The sequence below is a fragment of the Rattus norvegicus genome, chromosome 7 (assembly GCF_021556685.1).
Source record: "Rattus norvegicus strain SHRSP/BbbUtx chromosome 7, alternate assembly SHRSP_T2T, whole genome shotgun sequence".
In the NCBI taxonomy this organism is placed as follows: Eukaryota; Metazoa; Chordata; class Mammalia; order Rodentia; family Muridae; genus Rattus; species Rattus norvegicus.
The window spans coordinates 20,815,922-20,840,193 of NC_141540.1; the positions used below are offsets into that span (position 1 = coordinate 20,815,922).

The 24,272-nt window shown below is 35.2% G+C and overlaps 1 protein-coding gene across 2 annotated transcripts in view; it reads left to right on the forward strand.

The window, feature by feature from the left end:
* LOC148004489 (uncharacterized) overlaps positions 1-23,809 on the forward strand; it is a 190,425-nt gene extending 166,616 nt beyond the window's left edge. The window contains exons 10-16 of one of the 2 annotated variants that reach the window (XM_087559376.1): positions 4,843-4,964; positions 8,219-8,370; positions 10,767-10,897; positions 18,516-18,691; positions 18,878-19,048; positions 21,565-21,628; positions 22,954-23,809. In XM_087559376.1, the coding sequence (XP_087415502.1) occupies positions 18,631-18,691; positions 18,878-19,048; positions 21,565-21,628; positions 22,954-22,957 (300 nt within the window). In that variant the 5' untranslated portion in view covers positions 4,843-4,964; positions 8,219-8,370; positions 10,767-10,897; positions 18,516-18,630 and the 3' untranslated portion in view covers positions 22,958-23,809. Of the gene's footprint in view, positions 1-4,842; positions 4,965-8,218; positions 8,371-10,766; positions 10,898-14,752; positions 14,925-18,515; positions 18,692-18,877; positions 19,049-21,564; positions 21,629-22,953 lie in introns of those variants that run through there. The other variant, XM_087559375.1, reaches the window with a different exon arrangement.
* Positions 23,810-24,272: the final 463 nt, after the last annotated feature.

The window sequence follows — 24,272 nt, forward strand, 5'->3', positions numbered from 1 at the left end:
CAAAGCTCAAGTTCAAGTCTATCAAGGACCTCTACATAAAACAGGTATGCTGAATCCAATAGAAGAGAAAGTGGGGAAGAGCCTCAAATAGTTGGGTATATGGGAGAATTCATTAAGAGAACACCAATGGTTTATGATTTAAAAAGCAACACATGACAAATGGGACCTCAGAAAATTAAAGAGAAAGGAATCATCAATAGGAAGAAACCACAACCGATAGATTGGGAAAAGATATTTACCTACTCTACATACCATAAAGGGCTAATATCCAAAATATAAAGAACTCAAGAAGGCAGACTCTTCTATTGGATTGTTTAAATTTACATTTCAATTGTTTACCTCCCTTTCCTGGTTTCCCCTCCAGAAACCTGCTATCCCATCACCCTCTCCTGCTTTTATGAGGGTGCTCCTCACCTACTCACCCACTCTCTCCTGACTTCCAGCCCATACACTCCCCTACATTGTAGTATCAAGGTTTGACAAGACAAAGGCTCTTTCTTCCCAAGACTGCCCAGCAAGGCCATCCTCTGCTACATATGATGCTGGGTCCATTTACACAATGGAATACTACTCAGCTATTAGGAACGAGGGTGGACTGGAGAGCTGGCTTGGGCTGGAGAGCTGGCTCAGCAGTTAAGAGCGCTGGCTGCTTTTCCAGAGGTCCTGTGTTCAATTCCAAGCAATCACATGGTAGCTCACAACCATTTATAATGAGATCTGATGCCCTCTTCTGTTGTGTCTCAAGAAAGCAACAGTGTACTCACATACATAAAAATAAATAAATCTTAAAAAAAAAAAAGAACGAGGACATCCTGAGTTTTGTAACCAACTGGATGTAACTAGAAAATATCCTGAGTAAGGTAACTCAGACCCAAAAGGGCATGCATAATATGTTCTCACTAATAGGTGGATATTAGCCAAAAAAGTAGAGACTACCCAAGATACAGTTCATAGAACTCAAAAAGTTCAGCAAGCTGAGGGGTCCAATTTAGGATGCCTCACACCCACTTGGGAGGGAGAGGAATGCAACCACAAAAGGGGAGGGAAACAAAGGAGTTGGAGTGGGATATGCATGATCTGGTATTAGGAGGGGAAAAGGGTTGAAGCCCTGAGGGCCAGCAGCAAGAATGAAATGGGTCACATTGGGAGGTAGAAGTTTGGCAGGATCCTCCAGAATATATCAGAGACCTTGGAGGTGAGAGACTCTCAGGAGTCAACAGGGTGTCCATGGATACAATGCCCTACTGTGGGGAAAGGGAACTTATAGAGCCCAGCCCCAGCAGTAAGACAGGGCATCAAGTGAGGAATGGGTTTGCTATCCCAGAGTCATAACTCTGACTCATAATTGTTCCTGTCTGAAAGAACTACAGGGATGGAAATGGAGAAGAGCCTGAAGAAAAGAAGTTGCAGCAACAGGTCCAAAGTGGCATCTAGCTTAAGGGGAGGCCTCAAGGCAGACACCATTACTGTGGCTATGGAGCACTCATAAAAAGGTTTCTATCATGACTACCCTCCAAAAGACCCAAGAAGCAGATATTTGTACCCAACCAATGAACAGAACCTGCTGACCCCTGTGCTTGAATTAAGGAAAAGCTAGAGAAAGGTGAGGAGGAGGGCAAACCTATAGGAAGAACAGCAGTTTCAATTGACCTGCACCTGCAACATCCCTCAGGCACTGAGTCAGCAACCAGGAAGCATACACCAGCTGATATGAGGCCCCCCCAACACTTAAATAGAGAACTGCTTGGTTTGGGTTCAGTGAGAGAATATGCAACTACCCCCTAGAGACTGAGGCCCCAGTGAGTTTAGGGTTCTTGTGGGGTGGGTGGAGTAGGGTCATCTTCATTGAGACACAGGTGGGGTGGGGAGGAGTTATGGGATGTATAACAGTTGGAAGGTGGAACAGGAGAATAATAAAATCTGGAGCTTAGAAAGAAAGAAGGAAAGAAAGAAAGAAACAAAGAAAGGAAGGAACAAAGAAAGGAAGGAACAAAGAAACAAAGAAAGAAACAAAGAAACAAAGAAAGAAAAGAGAAGAAAAGAAAAGCAAGCAAATAAAAGAAAAAGAAGGTAAATGCCAGAGAACCAAATAACCCTATTAAAAATTGGAGTACAGAACTAAATATAGAATTCTCAACAGAGGATTCTTGAATGGCATAGAAGAACTTAAAGAAATATTCAGCACCTTTATTCATCAGGGAAATACAAATATGAATGACCCTGAGATTCCAACTCACCCAAGTCATGATGGCTATGATCTAAATCATAGGGCACAGCAAATGTTGGTGAAGATATGGAGAAAGAGGAACACTTCTCTATTACTGATTGGACAATGATGTGGTAAAACCACTTTGGAATTCAGTCTGGCAGTTCCGGAGAAAAATAGAAGTAGTTCTGCTCGAGGATCCAGCTATACCACTTCGGGTATATACCCAAAAGATGCTCCAACTCATAACAAGGACACATGTTCCACTATATTCATAGCAGCCTTATTTGTAGAAGCCAGAAGCTGAAAAAACCCAATGCCCCTCAACAGAAGAATGGATACAGACAATGTGGTACATATAAACAATGGAGTGATACATATACACAATGCAGAGATTAAATACAAAGACTTCATGAAATTTGCAGGCAAATGGATTGAAATAGAAAATATCATCTGGAATGAGATAACTCAGACATAAAAGATTACACATTGTTCGCACTCACTAAGTGGATATTATCCCAAAAGCTCATAATTCCTATAATACAACCCACAGGTCATATGGAGCATAGAAGTAAGGAAGACCAGTGTGCAGACGCTTCAGTCCTGCATTGGGGGGGGGTAGGACAATTTTGGAGGGAGAGGGTACAGGGAAAGCAATAAGGAGGGGAAGGAAATAAGGATGGCAGCATCAAGAATTGGAGGAGTTGTAGAGAGGTATAATTTGTCAGGAAATCAAACAAAAATATGTAACATGGTAGATTAGGTACTGGAGACAGCCACTGGAGGGTTCCAGGCATCAGGGAAATGTTAGGCTCCCAGGAACCAAGGGAAATGACTTTAGCTGAAATGTGTAGAGAAAGGAGAGATAGAACCTTAGAGACCTCCTCCAGTAGAGAGGTATGGCCCCTGGTTGAGAAATGGAGCCACCCATGCATCTCAAGGTTTTTAACACAGAAATGTTTCTGTCCAAAGAAAAAGCAGGAACAAAAAAGGAACAGACATTGAAGGAAGAGCGAACCAGGGACTGCCCAACCTGGGGATTCATCATATCTGCAGAAGGCAAACCCAACAATGTTGCCATGGTCAAAAGGCACTTGCTGACAGGAACCTAGTGTGGCAGTTTTTGAGGAAGTCCAGCCAGCAACTGACTAATGCAGATGTGGTTGTTTGGAGCCAATCATCAGACCGAACTAGGAAACCTGATGGGGGATCTGGCAGAAGGACTGGGGGAGCAGAGGGTTAGATCACCATTGGAGGAATACTGTAGGCTTGCCTGACCACCCAGTTATCTCAGTGTCTACAGCTCTAACCAAGGAGTGCAGCTGGAGGGATCTATGGCTCCAGATATATATGCAGCAGAGGACAGACTTGCCAGATAGAAACTGGAGGGTAGGACCAGTGTAGGGGCATGCTGGTGCGGTGAGGTAAGAGAGTATGAGTGGGTGGAGGAACCCTCTCATCCTGGCAAATGGGAGGGGGAGGGAGGATGTGGGATGGAGGCTTGATTGAGGTGTAACCTGGAAGTGGGATATCATTTGAGATGTAAATGAATGGAATGATTAATAAAAAAAGAAAAAAAGAAATCTTCAACATTCCTTCTCAGGGAAATGCAAATTAAAATTACACTGAGATTCTACCTCAAACCAATCAGAATGACTAAGATCACAAACTCAGGGAACAGCAGATGCTGGAGAGGATGTGGAGAAAGAAGAGTCTTTTATTGCTGGTGGGACTGCAGGCTGGTAAAAACACTTTGGAAATCTACCTTGCAGTTCCTTAGAAAACTGGAAATAGTTCTACCTGAATTCTCAGCTATACTACTCCTAGGTATATACCCAAAAGCTGCTCCAATATATAACAAGAACAAATGTGCCATTCTGTTTATAGCACCCTTACTTATAATAGCCAGAATCTGGAAACAATCCAGATATCCCTTAACAGAAGAATTGATACAGAAATTGTGGTACATTCACATAATGGAGTACTACTATTAAAAAGAGTGACATCATGAAATTCAGAGGCAAATAAATAGAACTAGAAAATATCTGGAGTGAGGTAACCCATAATCCAAAGAACATATATGGTATATACTCACTGATAAGTGGATTTTAGCTCAAAATCTCAGAATAACCATAAACCATATGCAGTTTAGAGGGAGAGAGAATGGGGAAGGAAAAAAAGAGGGGACAGAAACAGGTATTGGAAGGGAAAATGAGAAAAGTACACAGGGTCAGGAAATTGAATAGAAACATGTATCAGTGGGGTTTGGGGAACAGGCAGTAGCCACTAAAATGTACCTTACTTGAGGGAAGGGAGAAGCTCCTAGGAGCCAATGTTGATGACTTTAGCAGAAAGATCAAACAAAGGGGTGATATAACCTGTAGACACTACCTCCATTAGATAGGTATGGCTCCCTGTTGAGAGATGGAACCCATGCATCTCAAAATTTTAACAAAGAAATGTTCCTATCCAAAGGAGGGACCAGGACAAAAAAATGGAACAGAAACTGAAAGAAAGGTCATCCTGAGACCACCTTCCTAGGGATTCATCCCATCTGCCAACACCAAACCCCCACACTATTGCGGATGTCAAGAAGCACTTGCTGACCGGAGCCTGTTATGGCTGTTCCCTGACAGGTTCTATCATCACCTGACAAACACAGATGTAGATACTCACAGCCAACCATTGGACTGTGCCTGGGGACCCCAGTGAAATATCTAGGGGAAGCACTAAAGGAGCTGAAGGGGATTGCAAACCCGTAAGTAGAACAATATTAACCAACTGGACCACCCAGAACTCCCAGGGACTAAACACCCAACCAAAGAGTATACATGGAGGGAGCCAGGACTACAGATACATATGAAGCTGAAGATGCCATTATGTATTATCAGTGGGAGGGGAAGAAGACTTGATACCCCATTGGAGGGTGATGCAAGTGAGGTGAATGGGTGAGAAAGTACCCTCTTAGAGGCTAAGATGAGGGAAGAGAGGGGGGAAGCAGTGGAGGGATAGTGGATGGGTAACAGGGAAGGGGATATCATTTAAAATGTAAACAAATAAGCCAGTTTTAAAAAAGAACAGCCCCACATGCAAAAAATGAAGTCTGATTATTAGTAGTATTATACATAGTTTAAATACATATAAATGACTGTTAGTTTCAGTGATTTAATGGGGAGGCACAGAACAAATGAATAAATGTGGAACAAACAAATCATCAGACTCATAAAAAAAATAAATGTGAAAAGAGAAACGATAATGGAAAGTTAGAGAAACCTTGTTAGAATGGAAAACCAAGGGAGATAGAAAACAGATCATACTTATTAAGAATCATACTAGTCCAGTTCTATTAGACATTATGGCAACACAGACAAAAAGAAAATTCTAGGTGTCAAGGTTATAGGGTGACTGTATATGATAGAAAACAAGAAAGAGTTTCTAATGAAAGTTTCTAGTAGGCCATTAATCCTGGTAGATGTGTATCAAGTCCATGCTTTTCTATAGAATCACCTAACGTTATGAAGAAGGCCCTGCAACAACTATATATATTGTGGGAGATTGAACTTCTCACCAGCTGCTTATATACCTTTAGGCTTGATACAGAAATTGCAGCGATTTAGGATCAAGAACATGAGAGGCCTTGCATGTTGAAAGATGAACACTTTCCTGATTGATGTCCACTTGAGAAGATATCTAGAAATGTGAAATTGGGTTTAAGATGACATAGTGAGGCATTATATGCAGGACTTCATAAGCTGAGTTAACAAAGTTTTGAGATTGTTTATACACACACACACACACACACACACACACACACACACACACACAGACACCACTAAATGATTTGAGAACCTTTACATCGTTAAACTGTTGACTAAAATTATAGGTCCCTTTTGTCACTGAGATCAAGAGAATGTCCATGATAGAGGGAACAAATTCACTTGTTTTCTTTTTCAATAGATGTTATATGTTCTCCTGAAGATCACAGGACTATCCTCTCAAGAGCTCTCTAAGAACTCTGCTGCGATGGACTTCAAAGATGAACTAATATGTGCCTTCAGGATATCTGAATACTATTTTTGAGATTCATAAGCTGACTTTGGCATGCAAAATGAATCCAAGTGTTGTACCACTATAATTTAGTCGCAGAGATTTGTTGAGAAAAGACATTCATAATTTATTGTCAGTTCGAACTTTCCCTTGCATTGAGATTTTTTAAAGACTTACTAGAAAGTAGTATAAATATTTTATGGTAATTCTTTAGCAAGGATCAGCTTCAACTTAGAGAGGGATTCTAAGAGAAAGTGTTTGAGAGCAGTGAAACAAACAAGGTGAAGTCAAATGGTGGATCTAAATTGACAGCATATGTTCAACTATGGACAGCTTTCCAGACTGCTTTGTCTCTATTCTGCTTTCTTTGGATTATTTCCAGGCACTTCTCTCTCCAGTTCCTGTTTTATACAGTTTCTAAGCAGTTCTCTCTTGCTGTTCTATAAAAGGCTCTGGTAGCTCATCTCTTGCAGATCGTAAATCCAGTCTTTTATTTTACACATTAATCCAGTTATTTATTTCAGGGTCCATTTTGGTTATCCGATGAATCAGCATCCCATGACCCCAGACCCTTGGTCCATAGGAGACATCAAGCACAATATATTTTAACATTGCAACATAGTTCAGAGATCTGTCTGTCTTTGTTAAAGATACACCATGAACTAGCTGGGTGGACAGGGGCAGGAGTCCTGCCTTGAAATTACTATTTCTTTTGAGAGGCCAAATCTTTTAAGTTCAGACTCCATTTTAGAGAACTTAACCTAAGTTTAAACTCAGGTAAACTAATAGGCTGGCACCTAGCATTAGTTTCCAACCTGCCCCCCCCCAACAAAACAAGAATCTAGCTCTAATCTCTTGGCTAATCCACAATAATACCACTTTCTCCTGGTTACACCCTCAACAATATCATCACCTCCAGGTTATTCCCCCAACAAGCATGCATCCCCAGGTCACAAGTCCATCCCTTGCCTAACAACTACCAATGTAGACGGGAGCAGAAATTAAGTTTATGATATGACTCCCAGCATTATGTTAAGGGTCACAATAGCTTTCCAATTAGATGCTTGCAAATGTACTCCCTGTTTGATGTTTACTATAAAGCCTTATCCTGATAGACATTCTGGGCCTCCCCTTCCAATAAAACTGTGCTGTGTAACAGGGATGTGTTGGGGGAGGGACTCAAGCTAGCTCAAATAAAATATTCCCTGCTGTGAGTTGCATCAAATTGGTTCCTGTCTGGATTTGGGAGGAATCACTAAAAAGAGCAGAACAAAAATGTGTGTCATTTCCCTGACAGTACACTACCATGCTTTGGTCTTAACCTAAAGTCTGTCTGTCCCAGGCTTATCTTGAACTCAAGAATTTACCTGACTTTTTAAGTATACACAGAAAGCTTATCTGGGTGGGTTCCCTTGTGATCACTACATACTAAATCTATTCATTATTTTCTTAACCTTTCTGACAAGTTGGTTCACAGTATAGCTTCTGTTGTTTTTTTAGATATGTAAAGGCACTAATATAATTTATATCCCATCCTTATTTTTTGCATAGTTGAGAAATTGTGTATTTTTCAACTCATCTTTTCAGAGTTGTTTTCCACAGCTTTAAGGGCTCTCCTTAAAGTCTCAGCTTTTACAATTTTGCTGAGGTATTAGTCAAAGCTTCAACGTACAGATTCATGCTGGCCTTGATTTTCATGGAGTCATTTATGTTAAGAAGGAGGGCATTCCTTAAAGGAGGAATATATATATATATATATATATATATATATATATATATATATATATATATATATATATATATATATATATAAAACTATACAAACAAGCCTTATATCCACAACAAGCATTGAAAATTTAGGAGAACTATCCACTGCTGGTCCTTTTCCACTGGTGAGAACTAGGTTATTCCACACCTAAGAAGGCCATGCTAAACACAAAATCTCCCTTTTTGTTTTTAATTTAGGAATGCAAATGATGTGGTTAATGCAGACTGAATGAAGAACAAAACCAGTAAGAACAAACCAACTGTAATTTCTCCTCAAAATTGTCTAGGAAGACAAAGAAGTAAATTTATGAACAGCAGAGACAAAAGCTGCAAACACATCCTCAATTCAAGTAGAGTCCATTGTAAAACTACTACTATGCATGATTTTATGATATTGGAAATCTGTATCCAAAGCGAAATTGAAATTATTCCAACTCCCTTCTAAATGACACTGAATTTTACTAGTCATGATCAGACCTATTATATTACCAGGGGATTAAACAAACCAAACTCAACAGTGAATGGAATTGCATTTAGAACCTGACCTTAATGTTTTGAAATTGATTTTTCATAAACTGTTTCCTCTAAAGCATTAAGCCTATCATGAAATAGTCCATCACTATTCTTGTCGATCATTATTAATGCTATTTGCAAATTTTTGTTAACTGACTTACATACTATGTTGCATGAATCCCTTTAACTAATGATTACTGAATAAGTCAAAACTAGAAATCATACCTATTAAGGCTGTGATATCCAATATCAAGGTTGCAATAAAAGTTTTTGATCTTGGATAATAATAAAGTGATATTAATCTCCATAGAAGGGCAAAATAGATGAAAATGACATTGTTTTAAGGACAGAAGCGAGAAACATTGAGAAATGCTTTAATATTTTTAAGTAATAAACACATTAAAAGGTGTTAAAAATAAATATCCATAGAACAGAGGAAAAAAAGAAATCCAAACCTTTGATATCAAGTGTAGGAACAAAGTCAAGAGACAGGGAGAAACCATATCTCAGCAGATAGTAATTCTTTAAAATTGCTTTAATTCCTTTGAGGAGGGATTGGGATGTGGAGAACTGTGGCACAGGTTTAGCCCCAGTGCACAAACAGAAACTGGATGGATCATGTCCCTGATTGCTCTGTGGTTCCTGAATCCACTAGGCCCCAGATGGGTCTCACTTGGACCAGATTTAAGCCATAGTGGTGTTCTCACCAGTGAGCTTAGGTGGGTCAGCAATTCTGGTATACAACCTTTTTCCAGGCAGGATTCAGCCACAGAGGGCTAGGGCACATGGTCAACTCTGGGGTGCAGATGGAAACCCAGTTATTCACACATTCATGAAAGCTTTACAATAACCTTGATTTTAAAGCCTATTTCATATGTTGTATTGAAAGGCAAATGAAAGTTTGAAACTTTTACTGTTCCAGTTAGGGCTCCCCATATTCTGAAATGTTAGTGTATAGGAAATATATAAGGAAGAGTTAAAATTTTTATATGCTAACTCTTCAATTCTATGTTAAAATAAGATCATTTTCTTTAAAAAATTAACTCATAATTTCAGATTCTCTACAAAAACAAAAGTAACTGAAAAAAAAACGTGAGTTTAATTGCTATTCTTTGAGGTCATTAGATATGGGGTCATTCACTGAACTGTGACCAAAAATGCTTTGGTTGCACCCATCTGAAAAAGTGACAGTCTTTTTCCAAATAGATGTCTACTACCCATAGATCTTCAGCTACTGTGGGAATTTCTGTTCATATTGCTTCACTATACTGGGACTTTTTATGTGTTGAAATTCTGATGACTTGTGCATACTCTCACACTGATTGGGCCACAGGTATACAAAAGCTACCCTGTTTCCAGAAAATCTGTCTCTATATTAATTCTGAATTTTTGACTTTAATATCCATTCTATTCATCTTTCTTGATGATCACAATGCCTTAGAGCTGATGACATATAATAGTTGCCACACAAAAATTAAGTAAGGTTCTTGATTACTTTTCTCTTTCATTAGTTTTTGTTATCATTATGAAAATTAGTAAGGAGAGAATGTTACTATATCTATATCAACTCGATTGCTCTGTGTTTGATATATCAAGTAAATAGTACCTAGAGTGACAGGGTCTTACTCTCAAGTTTTAGAGGTTAACTAAGAGCAATGTCAATAACTTGAAATAATTAGGGTTATATATTAGTGCTGTGTCAAATAGCTTAAAAACTGTAGCCTACTTATGGTAATGAGATTTTGCTTTTTAGCTTGATATGTATTATAAAGGAAATGTCGTTTATTATATGATACTCAATTTAAATTATTTGTATGTATATATGTATACATTTTAGGAAGTTATCAGTAGCATACTTGCACACAACACTTTTAAAAGAACTTTAATGATTATGCTTCCAACATTCATCACACATAATATTACATGATCGAATATTAGCTATTGTATCTTTTATTCCTTTCTGTGTCCCCTACATTTAAGACTATGACCACCCATTCAATCTTATAAATTTATTGTTTTTTATGGAATATCCAAATCAAGCATTGGTATCTAAATATTTAAAAATAGTTTTAACATAATGTAAGCAAATATGTGACAACTGTTTTCCTACATTGTGTTTCCTCACTTAGTATTCTATTTCATCAATAAATCTTTAAGGTTTATTATTTCTGTTGTATTACCAACTGGACAACATTCCTTGGATTGTAATGCATTCTCATTTTCTATCCTGTAGGTGATGAACAACTATATTTTATGCACTTTAAAGAAGTTGTGTAAAGACCATCAATGAACATAGCTAAGCAATTATATAAGGAGAATAATCCTTAGTGTAGGTGCCCAAGCGTGATATAGATGGATCATCAGGTACCTAAATCCTTTGAATAAATATTTTCCTTCAATGAGTTGCCTTCCACACTTAGAACATCATGTTTGTTTGATCAGCAAACTGCTTGTGACACAGGAAAGGTTAATCCATCTTTAGTGAAATTTGATTAACAGAGTACACAATGGAAATATCAATAGATACATCTAGACCTGAAACTTATCTATGAGTCTTTGTTCAATGTTCTTTTTATCAAAGGTTAAGACAAGGTCTGTTGTTCAGGTTATATTCAGAAATGAGATTTAAGCATTTTAGATGCTAACAGTTAAATTCTAAATGGGCAATATTTAAGAAAGTGCCATCAAAGCCCTGTGCTATGTACATTGTTATAGTAAGTTGGTGGTTTTGTATTAAGGTCTCCATGAGCAAGCCAAAGGTACAAATAATGAAGCATATTGGGATTGTTGGTATTAATATTTTAGAAATATTATGAACCAGTTCTACTTAAAAATAAACAACATGTGTTGGTTATTTATACGTATATGTGTTGATATCCATTAAAGGGCAGTAATATTGCAAAGTATCACACAACCTTCAATGGAAACCTAATGGAAGCTTCTTCAAGAGTTATCTATCATTTTATCACCCAACATTTTTCGACTCTAGGTTCTAACAAATTCATATCGAGCATTATAAGGGCAAGAGGCAGAAAATCCAGGATACTATTTCACTCATTTGTCATATTTTCCTCCTCTATCTGCAAAATAATAAAAACAACAGAATTGTAAGTTTCATAGACCTAAAGTTTCTATAGCCTTCACCAAACTGCATATCACTGTTACTAGATATAGGCTAATTCAAAGTGTAAAAACACAGTTTTAAAATGTAACATCAAATCCCCAACTGAAAAATAAACAAAACAAAACAAAACAAAAAAAAACACACTATGATACAAGTTCTGAGGCTCTCAAGTATAACAAGTACATGTTATTTCATGTAAATTTGCATAAGTGTCTGACATAGTTGAAGGATATAGGTAATGTTTAATTTATTTAGATAGGCAGTAAGGTGCTCAATAGATTTCTCTTTTTGATCTTTTATTTTCATCAAACATTTACATTATTTAAGATGAAATAGCTCCCCTAACTTGATTATCTTTGGAATCATTTCAAAGTAATGGCAGAAACTTTTTTTCCATTTCTCAAGGAAGCAGAGAGAAGGTTATTTCAGACATAATGAAAAAGAAAATAAACAAAGAAACAGGAAAACTAATAAAGGTTATGAACCACATGGATTTAAAAAAAATCTACAAAATATTTCACCCTAGAACAAAAGACTATACCTTGTTCTCAGGGTCTCATGGTACGCTCTCCAAAATTGACCGTATAATCAGTCACAAAGCAAGCCTCAACTGGTAAAAGAAAATTGATATAATGCCATGAATTCCATCAGATCATGACAGATTAAGGCTCAATTCAATAACAACAAAAACAACAGAAAATACATATACCCATGGTAAGTGAATTACTTTCAACTCAATGCTAATTTGTCTGGGAAGAATTAAACAAAGAAATTACAGACTTCCTGCAATTTAATGAAAATAATGACACAGCATATCCAAATTTCTAAGAGAAAAATTCATACCATTGTGTCCTGGTGAAAAATTGGAGAGACCCTACTCTAGCGAATTAACAGTATACCTGAGAGCTCTAGAACAAAAAGAAGCAAAAACACCAAAGAGAATTAGACAGCAGGAAGTAGGAAAACACAGGGAAGGAATCAACCAAATAGAAACGAAGAGAATGACACAAAGAACCAACAAAACCAAAAGCTGGTTCTTTGAGAAGACCAACAAGGTAGATAAACCTATATCCAACCTATCTACAGGGCCCAGGAACAGTTTCCAAATTAACAAAATCAGAAATGAAAAGAGAGACATAACAACAGAAACTGAGGAAATAGAAAAAAAATCTTCAGATCCTACTACAAAATATTATACTCAAGAAAACTGGAAAATCTAGGTGAAATGGATGAATTTCTAGACAGACACCATGTACCAAAGTTAAATCAAATGTAGATGAATTATCTGAACACGTTCATATAACCTAAGATAATAGAAGTCATTAAAAACCTAACAACAACAACAACAACAACAACAACAACAACAGCAATAACAACAGCAACAACAACAACAGCCCAGGGTCTGGTGGCTTTCATGCAGAATTCTACCAGACCTTCAATGAGGAACTAATACCAACACTCCTCAAACTATTACATGAAATAGAAAGAGAAGAAATACTGCATAATTCATTGCATGAAACCACAATTTCTCTGATACCTAAACCACACGAGGATACTACATCCCCTGCTCCCACACCGCACACCAAAAAAAAAAAAAAAGACCAATTTCCCAGATGACTATCAATGAAAAATACTCAATACAAAATGACTGAGCCAGCTTGGGGAGTCAATAGGTTCTTCAGGGCCAGAACACAGGTTAAAAAGAAAACAAGACAATTAGACAACACTGAAGCATAATTCCAGTCAGTTCTGATGCTGAGCCAAGTTTATTTTTACCACTCTATTTTTATATCTTTTTTATTACATACAAATAAAAAGTCAGTTCTAGATTAAGGAACAACAGGACAACAATAAACACAATAGTCAATGGATAAGCAAGGCAATAAACAAAATCCCATTATCACTGAATCTAAGGGCTTAACAGGATGACCAAGGTAGCTCAGCCTTCTTCCCTATCCCAGTCCAAAGTCTTATTCTTACCTGAATCCTACTTCTTTGTTCTACCCCAAATAATTTTGTTTCCTGAAATTGCATCTCTGTGCTGGCCCATTATCACATACCTGCCTGAAACCTACTCCTTGTCTGGGCCTAATGTCAAACTCTTACAAAATTTCTAGAAGCAGGACCATAAGCTCTCCACAGCAAACCAAATCCAAAAACATATCAAAACTTCATTCACCGCAATCAAGTAGGCTTCATCCTAGGGATCCAAGGTTGGCTCAATATACAAAAAATCAATGGACATAATCTAATACATAAAAAAACAAAAAATGTCACAGGGTCACTTCATTAGATGCTGAAAAAACATTTGACAAAATACAGTACCACTTCATTTCAAAGTATTGATAAACTGTAACTCAAGGCCTATACCTAAACATAATAAAAGCAATATATAACAAATTAACAACCAATATAAAAGTAAATAGAGAGATACTTGAAGCAATCCCTAAAATCAGGGACAAGACAACAATGCCCTCTCTCTCTATGTCTATTCAATATAGTACTTGAAATTCTAGCTAGAGTAATAAGGCAATAAGAGGAAATCAAGTGGATATAAAATGAGAAAGAAGAAGTCAGGGTAACACTATTTGTACATGATGTGGTAATATAGAGAAGTCACCCCCAAAATCCTACAGGGAACTTCACCAGCTAAAAAACAACTTCACCAAAGTGACTGGAAATAAAATTTACTCAATTAAATCAGTAGACTTCATTTGCACAAATGAAAATTGGGATGGGGAATAAGGACACAATAATTACACTAAATATGACTTTAAAAAAAGAGAGTGAGAAAGGGCCTCAAATTCATTGACACTGGGAAAAATTGCCTAAATAGAGCTCCGATGGCTCAAGCTCTAAGATCAAGAATTGATATATAGAACCTCATGAGTCTGAAAAGTTTGTGTACAGCAAATGAAATAGTCAATAGGACACATTGGCAAAAGACTGGGAATCTTCACTAATACCACATCTTATCTAGGGCTAATATCCAAAATACATAAAGAACTCAAGAAGCAAACATGTAAAAAACCAAACAACCTAATTAAAAAAAATGTGGTCTTAAACTAAACTGAAAATTCAGGATGAAGGAGTCTCAAAAGGTTGAGAAGCACTTGAAGAAATGTTTAAAGTCCTCAGTGATCAGGGAAATGCAAATCAAGATGACTTTGAGATTCTACCTTAGACCAATCAGAAAGACTAAGATCAAAGCACCGGTGACACATGTTGGCGAGGACATGGAAGAAGAGCACTCGTCCATTGTTCGAGGTGCCACAAACTTGTAAAACTTGGAACTAAATTCAATGGACAAGATCGTATATTGATGTTAAAATCATTTAGAAGTGAATTCCTGTCTAATAATATTCTTCATTTTAATAACTTTGCCTTATTTTCTAAAATATATCTGAAGTCTCATTGACATAGATATTCATGTCAATATAGTATAGTCTCTGATATTTTATTAATATTTTAACTAGATTTCCTTATTTCATATTATTCAACAAGTGACACTAAAATTGTTTCAAATGGAGAATGATTCTATTATGACACAGCTATGTAGACACTCAGTTTCTGTTTATTTTTTCCACTAGATGAAATTATCTGTTTACTTTACAGCCTGACTGCAGTTTTCTTTCCCTCTTTTTCACAAAGTACCTTTCTCTCACCTTCTGCTACCATCCAGTCTGAAAACATACACAAAACATAATATATGTAGACTAGTCAGTTTGTATTACTATGTGTGTGTGTGTGTGTGTGTGTGTGTGTGTGTGTGTGTGTGTGAGTGTGTGCAATAACCACTAGGACACTAGGATAAAAGTGGTTATAAATTTGCAAGATTTAACTGAGTGCATGAAACAGTTTAGATAAAGGAATGAAAGAGGAAGAATATATATTAATTGTAGTATAGTATATCATATTATAGTATACTATAGTATGTTTATATTAATCAAACAAATTTGTTGGAAAATCTATGTAGATTAATGTATGATCTGAAATATAGTTATCAGAAATGTTTGGTTTGTGCTAGTAAATTGATATGTGTTTTTAGGTATGACCAGGAATCCCTGTGACACAAAGGTCTTGTCTTGAGTAAGATAGTTGAGATATGTCCAAAACCAAAATCTTATTCTCAGATTAGCAAAAATAGGAGTGCTTTTCTGCCTTAAATATTTACTCCATTGCCCAGTACATTGAAGCTTTATAAGCAGTGTGAGTGGTTGTCACATGAAGGGGATGCTTTGAGATCTTGTAGAGAATATGAGGGTGCCAGTTGTGAGAGCCATCAATTAAATCTGATAATAGTGGCTAACAAGAAAAATCAATATTACCAGAAAATTGTGTGTAATGTTGTTTAGAGTGCTTGCACTAAAATGATCAGTAGTAACGAACTCATAGAACAATTAAGATCAGTTAGAGTGGGTTTATGTGACTAAGACCAAACATTTACACACTATTTTAGATGAATCTCTTGAATTTATTTAAAAATAGTTAAATCCATCTTGAAGTGTGGAAATTTTAGAGTTTGAAATTTTAGAGCAATGTAAATAAGTTTAATGGAGGGGGGGGAAGGTCAATGATGTCCTTTAAAAAAAAGCAGAAGCAGAAGCAGAAGAAGAGGAAGTGCAAGAGGAAGAGAAAGAGGAAGAGGAAAAGGAGGAAAAGGAAAACGAGGAAGTAGAGAACATGGAAGGGGAGGAAGATGATGAGGAGGAAGAGGAAGTGGGGAAAGAAGAAAGAAGAAGTGGAGGAAGAAGAGAAAACAGTGTGATGCATGGAACTAGGAAACAATTTACTTTTCAGTGAGTAAAGCCTGATGGCAAGAGTCTGTGCTAATCTCAGAACTATTGGTTGGAAGAGTATTATTTTGGAAGACCAAATGAATGTAGATATAATCAATCAATGCTAAAAGTTAGGTATTAAAGAAATAGTACAGATCAGGTTTTCAGTGATGCTCTGTTTTCTGTTAATGAGATTCATTGACAGTGTTAGGAAAATATGTTGAATATTGGGAAAATGTACATGGATTGTCTAACAAGCCTGAGTTATATGATAGTATCTGCTGTAGATTTTTGTAATATAGCATAGCAGACAGTAAAGATGTGTTTTCAATGACTGAGATTGAATTACTTAACAGTTGAACATAGAGTAGAACATGTTTATAAGTTTTAACAGCGTCCAAAAAAAGAACATTTGTGGGCTGCAAATGCTTGATAATATATACATTATTTAATTATGTCTTATTTGTAATAAATTAGTCAGATTCTGCCTGTCAAATGTTTATAACTGAACTCACCTTACATGGGTCTTAAAGAGATTTTTGAAGAATAAGCTTGTTTGTGTTAGGTTCACTGATTGAACAAGGACCTTCTATGTATCAGCTTGTGCTTTTAAATAAAAAGCTCCATCTAGCACTGTTCAGCACTGCAATACATGCTGTCAAAGTGAGAGAAACTGGAGTGTCTTACAATTTTTATACATAATTTGAATCTGTGTAAACCTACCTTTAATTTTCCATAAATTTAGTGCATAAATTCTCCAATTAACTAATGTGAAAAGATGATTCTTTTTAGGAGGGATATAGTAAGATTTTATTTTGTAATATTATCACGTGTATTGTGGTTACCTACTGAGGTTCTAAGACCACACTGCTGTGTACAAAATTAAAATGAAAAATTTCCTCTTGACTTTTGGTGTCTTTTGTGTAAGAATAGTGGATGCTTTAGTGACTTGTGAGTAGCCTATAGTTGTTTGCTTTTTAATCTATCACTTTTTTTTTCAATTTGAGAGAATGTACTTGGTATGAACATGTCCTCTTGTCATAAGATATTCATTGGGACAATATGAATTTTAGTGGAATTTAGGCTCATTTAACAAAGAGGACAAAGTCTTTATAATGTTTCAACGTCCATTTTAGAGGATCACTGAGATAAAAGTAGCCATGGAAGGGAATGTTGGAAGATAACTGTGCTGTTTATGCACCTATCTTGATTGGTATGGCCAATTTTCCATTATCCTTTAATATTTAGCAGGATAAGTTTATTAACTTTGAAAATAACTCATATCTCCTGTTGATTTTGAGTCATAGCAAGACAAACTTCAGAGAATATTAAAACAAGGAAACATATAACAAAAGAACTACTAAATATCTAATATATTTTGCATGCAAGTTAAATTTCAAATAAGCAGAAAATCTCCCAGGAAGACATTTTTCACTTTCTCACATATTTTCCTTGAAAGATTTAGGGTCAGAATTTAATTCACAAATCATACTGTAGGAGTCAGAAGGTTTAGAAGACACCTTGTGAATAGAGCCTATTTATTCATCAATTCACATGAGCTCACAAACACTGAAGCCTTAACCATGAGGATTGCAAGACACTGTAACAGATTCTCTCATACAAATTGTGGCTGTTCACTTTCTGATTTATGTGACAACTCTACTTGTCTGATATTTTATGTTTTCCTAAGGAGGAAAATGATGAATTTTAATGGTTTAAGGCTTTGCTGTTGTTGTTGTTGTTTTTGAAAGGTTGGAAATGTTCAAAACATATTATGTTGTGAAATAATACAATTGTTTTATTTAATCATAATGCTTGATTGTTTCGAGATGTTAAGACTTAGACTCTGATTGAAAGAGCACAAATCACAGCTTATGTTTGAAATACTTGTTTTGTTTTATCCTGAAATGCTTATTTTTAGGACTTGCTATTTACACAGGGAGCAAATGGAATTTTATAGATTAGGATTGAACTAAATTAGGACAAAATCTTAGAAGATATTACAGAAAATTGACATTAAGTGATAGCCACTGTTCTATCTTGGACATGTGACAATGATTACCTGTCTGTCACTACCAAGCTCACCACACCACATAGAGACCTGAACAATTCTGAGACACAGTATAAATGTGCAAGCCAGATGTTCTTTGGCGGAGTTGATCTCCAGGATACAAGGCTCTTCATCTGGATCCTAAATGATCAACATGAAAGTGATTATTCTCTTCTCACTTGTGGGATTCTTCGTCATTTGCAACAGTAAGCACCAAAATACTAGAGTGTTTTCATTTTCCAAATCCTGGGTATACTTGTTTCAGGGATTAATGATTTCACTACAAGATTCTTTTGTGTGGGAACTAAACCAAATTGACCTTTGTGCAAGGATTACACTGAATTCATGAATACATCCAGAATCCCTTGCAATATACATTTTATATCCTACAGGTGAAATAAATGTGGAAAATAACAGTGAAAATGATGTCAACCTTGGAAATGTAACCTTCAAATTGTATGCATCTGCAAAGCACATGTCTAGAATTAATGAATCTGGAAGAAATATGCTTAACGTTTTAATGTCTGGGGGCGAAATTGGCATCTTCATGCAAATAATGCCAGGTAATCTACCTAATTTTAGTTACTGAGATGATCAACAAACTAATATCTCATTCAAAATGGAGAAATCTCACATTTGCTATTGAAGAGAAAAGACTGGGTCTTTTAGGTTTGTTTATTTTATTGAATAACATTTAATTTTGTATTACAGTTTTAGACTATGAATTGTTGAGAAATATAAGTTGAAGTGAAATTTCATCTGGATACCTAGTTTTGAAAATCGTTTTTTAACAAGTTCCTTAGTATAGAATTATTAGGTAGTTTAATAAAGGTTTATTATCTTAGGTGAATTAATTTTTTAGTAAGCAATTTGAGTTTAAGTTTATTGAGAAATCTTCAGTTGACAATTTTTTTATTGTAGATTGTATGACATGGACAAAGAGGGCAAGGAGAAACATGTTTAACAAATGGAGCCTTATATTTCACAGAAATGGGAAAGTAGGATATGGTATTATTAGTGAAGATGCCAGTGGATTGGGTTGTCATTTCATTCAATGAGTGCTCGGTGATCATAGTCTAAGTATTTAAGATATTTTATTTCTTTGCTATATATTAATCTTATATTAATGTATCATATATTAACATTTCCAATGAGGAAAGAATAGTGGAACATAGGTGATCATGGGATTTCTGGTTCAAGTCATCTGTTGAAAGTAGTCCATTATCAGTTGTAAGAAATTATACTTGGGAATAGTGTGTATAGATTGAACTGAAGATAGCTAATACCTCCTTGTACTCCCTTCTTCTTCTTCTTCTTCTTCTTCTTCTTCTTCTTCTTCTTCTTCTTCTTCTTCTTCTTCTTCTTCTTCTTCTTCTTCTTCTTCTTCTTCTTCTTCTCCTTCTCCTTCTCCTTCTCCTTCTCCTTCCTTCTCCTTCTCCTTCTCCTTCTCTTTCTCCCCCTCCTCTTCCTCCTCCTCCTCTTCCTCCTCCTCCTCCTCCTTATTATTATTATTATGTGTTAAGTAAGTGCTATAAGGTAACTTAATACTTTCATTGGAGAATAAAGTAAGGTGTCATGGATTGGACAGGGTCGTTCAGAACAACTTCTGTTCTTGAAATATTTATGATATTCTGAGATCATAAGGCTCTTTTATTATTTCATTAAAGTAGAGGATTCTATGTTAGATTGTTATAATTAGTAGAAAATAGAGGTGAATACATGGGAAATTTGTAATTAAAATTCATATTACTGAGAGCAGTGTTAAGAAGAGTAAATATTCCATTGTTTCCCACTGAGGATATTTTCTCAGTAAGAACTAAATTCCATTTCAATTTATAGTGTATTCCATATTGTGTAGTTTCTAGGGAAATTATTTACATGATTTTGATTCCAAGTTTGTCTTCCAGAACAGAAAACTTTCTAACTTGTCATATGATAGTAAAATTCTATTATTTCTAGTACACCACCTAAACTAGTTTTCATGAAAAAAGAATGTTAAACAGGGTAAATTTGCAAGGCTAGATACACAGCAGGAAAATTTGGAAAGAAAAGACTGATGAAAATGGGATTGACTAAACCATATTTGCTCATGATAACTTTGTTTCATTCTTGTTTACCTTAAAAATATTTACATTGGCAGAAACACATAATAAAAAAATGGGAAAAAATCTCTTGAGTTTCAAAATTCATGGCTTTGGTTACAGTAATTTCACCCAACATTTTTCATCATAAAATTTATTAAAAATAATCTTGTGGTGACATATAGTACTTTGAGAATAGAATTATACAAAATACAGGAACATTTTAAAGATGTAATTTGGTGGAATGCATTTGTTGAATGGTATTTTTGAACAAGATACAATGTAAGTGGCAGTAACATGATTTATGTGACTATGATATTCAGCTTACTAGAACACTTTATAAAATATCAAAGAAATGTCAAACTTTCATCATAACATAAACTTGGATTTTCATGTTTCTATATTTTTGTAAATGGCGAAGAAATAAGTAAATTTGTTTTGTAGTGATTATGGACATATAATTCTCCATCATATAGTTCTCCATCAGAGTGATGTACAATTCCTTGGTGGGAATGGACTGCTGGGCTCAGGTGTTCCCTCTGAAAGCTGAAAGATCAGTCTGGGGATTTTGATCAACAAGGTCTAGTAGTGGTTGAATGTTTGGTAATGGAGTAAGCTTTAGTGCATCTCTATGAAAAAGTGGACATTGTGACATTAGACATGGCAGCAGTGGCTCATGAATATAATTCTGCTTTCTACTCCAGAGAACAATTTTGCTTCTTCATATTTTTAAATAATATTTTCATTTCTCACATCTCGAAGGACACTTTGAATTTTGCTTTAGAGGAATGATAGTTAAAGAAAGCACATTCAACATCCTTTCACAGAATTTGATTCTAATTATTTTTATTTTATTAAATCTAGCCAACAAAAATTATACTTAAAATCGAATCTAAACATTCAGTGTTTTATATTGTCATGATCTGCGTTTCTATATAAAAGCCATAGAGAACAAGTTTTCAAAAATATGTCTCAAAAACATATTTTATGTTCTATAGGTGAACGTCTACTAGACGGAGTGTGGGTAGCAGTTAACTTAGTAATTCCTACGAACATGTTTGGGTAAGTATAAACTCACACATACTGGCACAGCATAGAATCAGATTACTCTTGCCTAGGCAATTGGTTTTCTATTTTGATAGCAAACATGAATACATGTTCTGTTATTAATTCAGACTGTAACTCCAATAGATAACTGTTTTCAATGAAAGAAAAAAAGTTTATTGCAAAATAATCTGCTGCCCATGCAAATAGCACTAAAGGAAAGAACTATACCAAAGGACATGACAAACCCAAAAGAAATGAAGTTTTGCTCTTAATGTTTTGACTGTGTTTTATTTTCTAACTTTATAGATATTTTTCTTATAAATATTGAGTCATAGTTGAAGTGTTTCTACAAAACTTCTGAATGTTAGGCTATGTAAACCTTTGTGTCTACATGTATTTCTTATCTTTTATATTCAGTCACAGTTTTTAATATTTGTTCTTTTTTCCCTATTCCATATGAATGTTTTTTATCTTACTTTAATTTATTATTAATAGTAAGAATTATTTAGATACCCATCAATTTCCTAAGACGTTATGAACAAAGTACAAAAATTTAGGATTGGGGGAAAATCTCAGAATTCAAGAAGTTTTTTTGAAAGGGAAACCATAATCAGAATTATATTGCATTATATTATATCATATATCATATTATATTACTATATCTTATGAATACATATTCATATTATATGCATGGTTTATGCACATAGATATATACATACACATGCACACACATATATATGAATACAGATGTTTTGAATTTGATTTCTTTGACCCAAGTAATAACAAATAGTTTGTTTGGTTAAAAGGAATCCAGTACTGAAACTGGATCCCTACTTCAATGGTGTAATCTTGAAAAATCACACATTCTACTTACAGGTGTCTTTCAGAGGAAATTTGGACCAATGTGAGAAACATTATTTGCTTCATTTTGCGATATAGGGTATTAAAATATATTACTTTAGAGAGATTCTTATTCAAATCAGTTTTGTGGAACTGGCTGTGATATTGGAAAATTTGCCCTAAATGGAGAACATAATCTTAGGTCACTACATAGTCTCAAGCTTGCAGTCATCTACTGAAGATCACTGTATGCAGATGAAGCAGTTCTGTATAAGTACACACAAAAAGAAATGCTTAGTATTATAATTTTATAATTGTGGATACAAGCTTCGCTTGAAAAAAAAAGATGATGAAAGATAACCTCTGGTGTTTCCAAATTAAGGAACTATCATTGGTAGTTATAGTAGTTATGCCTAGCATACTATCTAAATTAATTTTCTTCTTTTCTGCCTTTAATAGACTTCTGGTACTCACAAGAAAAAATGCTCTGTCTTTTCCAGGTAGTTCGGGTTTATCAGAAGACTAACATATTTGATGATACAGAAAGCTCTAATGAGAAATAAAATTATGGAGACATTGGGATACTATTGATTTAAATATGATCATCCTAAAATACATTTGAGTATAACTATTAAAATCATTAACATTTTTAGTCTTTCTTAGGAATCATGTCAAAATCATGAAATCTTAGCAGTGTGTTTAGATATGATAAATAAAGCATTTTAGCCTTATAAAGAGCCATGGTTCATATTATTTTAATATTATTGATGTGTATTTCCTTGTCTGTCTTCATGAAATGGTAGAGTTAGTTGAAATAGGTAGCCTAGTGACTCTCATATTTTACTTAAGCTTAGTATTCTTGATAGAGACTTGATGGGCTAAGTGCTCCTCTGCAGTTCTGTTGTCAATAGTAAAAATATACCAAAATTTAGTATCCATACTGAAAGGAACATTAGACAACTGTGTAATGGAGAGTTTACATCCATAGTAGTTGCTGAGAGTTGATTCATTTTGCAATGATAACATTGTTGAAATTCAATACAAACTGTTGAAAATATAACTATATGTCCCTTGCTAAGAGAGTTCTTGCAATATCAAGAGTACTCAGAAAAGTAGTAATGATCTGTGCTTACTTTTTTATGCCTGCTTGACATAAGCCAGCAATATTTGAGAAGAGAGAGCTTTGATACTGGAAATTCCCTGGAAAAACAAGCTATAAAGAGACCCATATGTTTTTCTTTTAAATTGGTGATTGATGTGTGATCTGAAGGAACTCATCACCATGTGGTTTCTGATAACTCTTGTATACTTGTCTTGGGTTCTATAAGAGATCAGGATAAATAAATCTATAGAAGCAATCCAGTGAAAAACACTTCTTCATATATAATGTCCTATATTCATTTTCCTATCTAGTTGTGTTCTTGTCTTTGCTTTCATCAAAGAAATGTCACTCCAGTTTTATATAAAAATATAGACCCACTATTCTCCAAGTTGCTTTTGTACATGGTGTTTATCACAGTAACAATGAAACTAATTAAAAAGAGATACAGTTTTTGAAGAGGATATTTGTACAAATATCTAGTAGTCCAAATCAAATAAAATATTCTCTAGATATGGAAATGTTTAATGATGGCTCACTAACACTTGTCAATGATGATGATTTTGTTTTTTATTTTAATATTTTTTATAGTCCAGACATTATCCCCATAACCTTCTACCATCTGACAGTTTTTCATTCCATTCCTCCTCACCACTTTCCAAGAGGCTGTCCCTACCCCACCAACCCCATTCCCGAAGACCTCCTAACTTACTGAGGCCT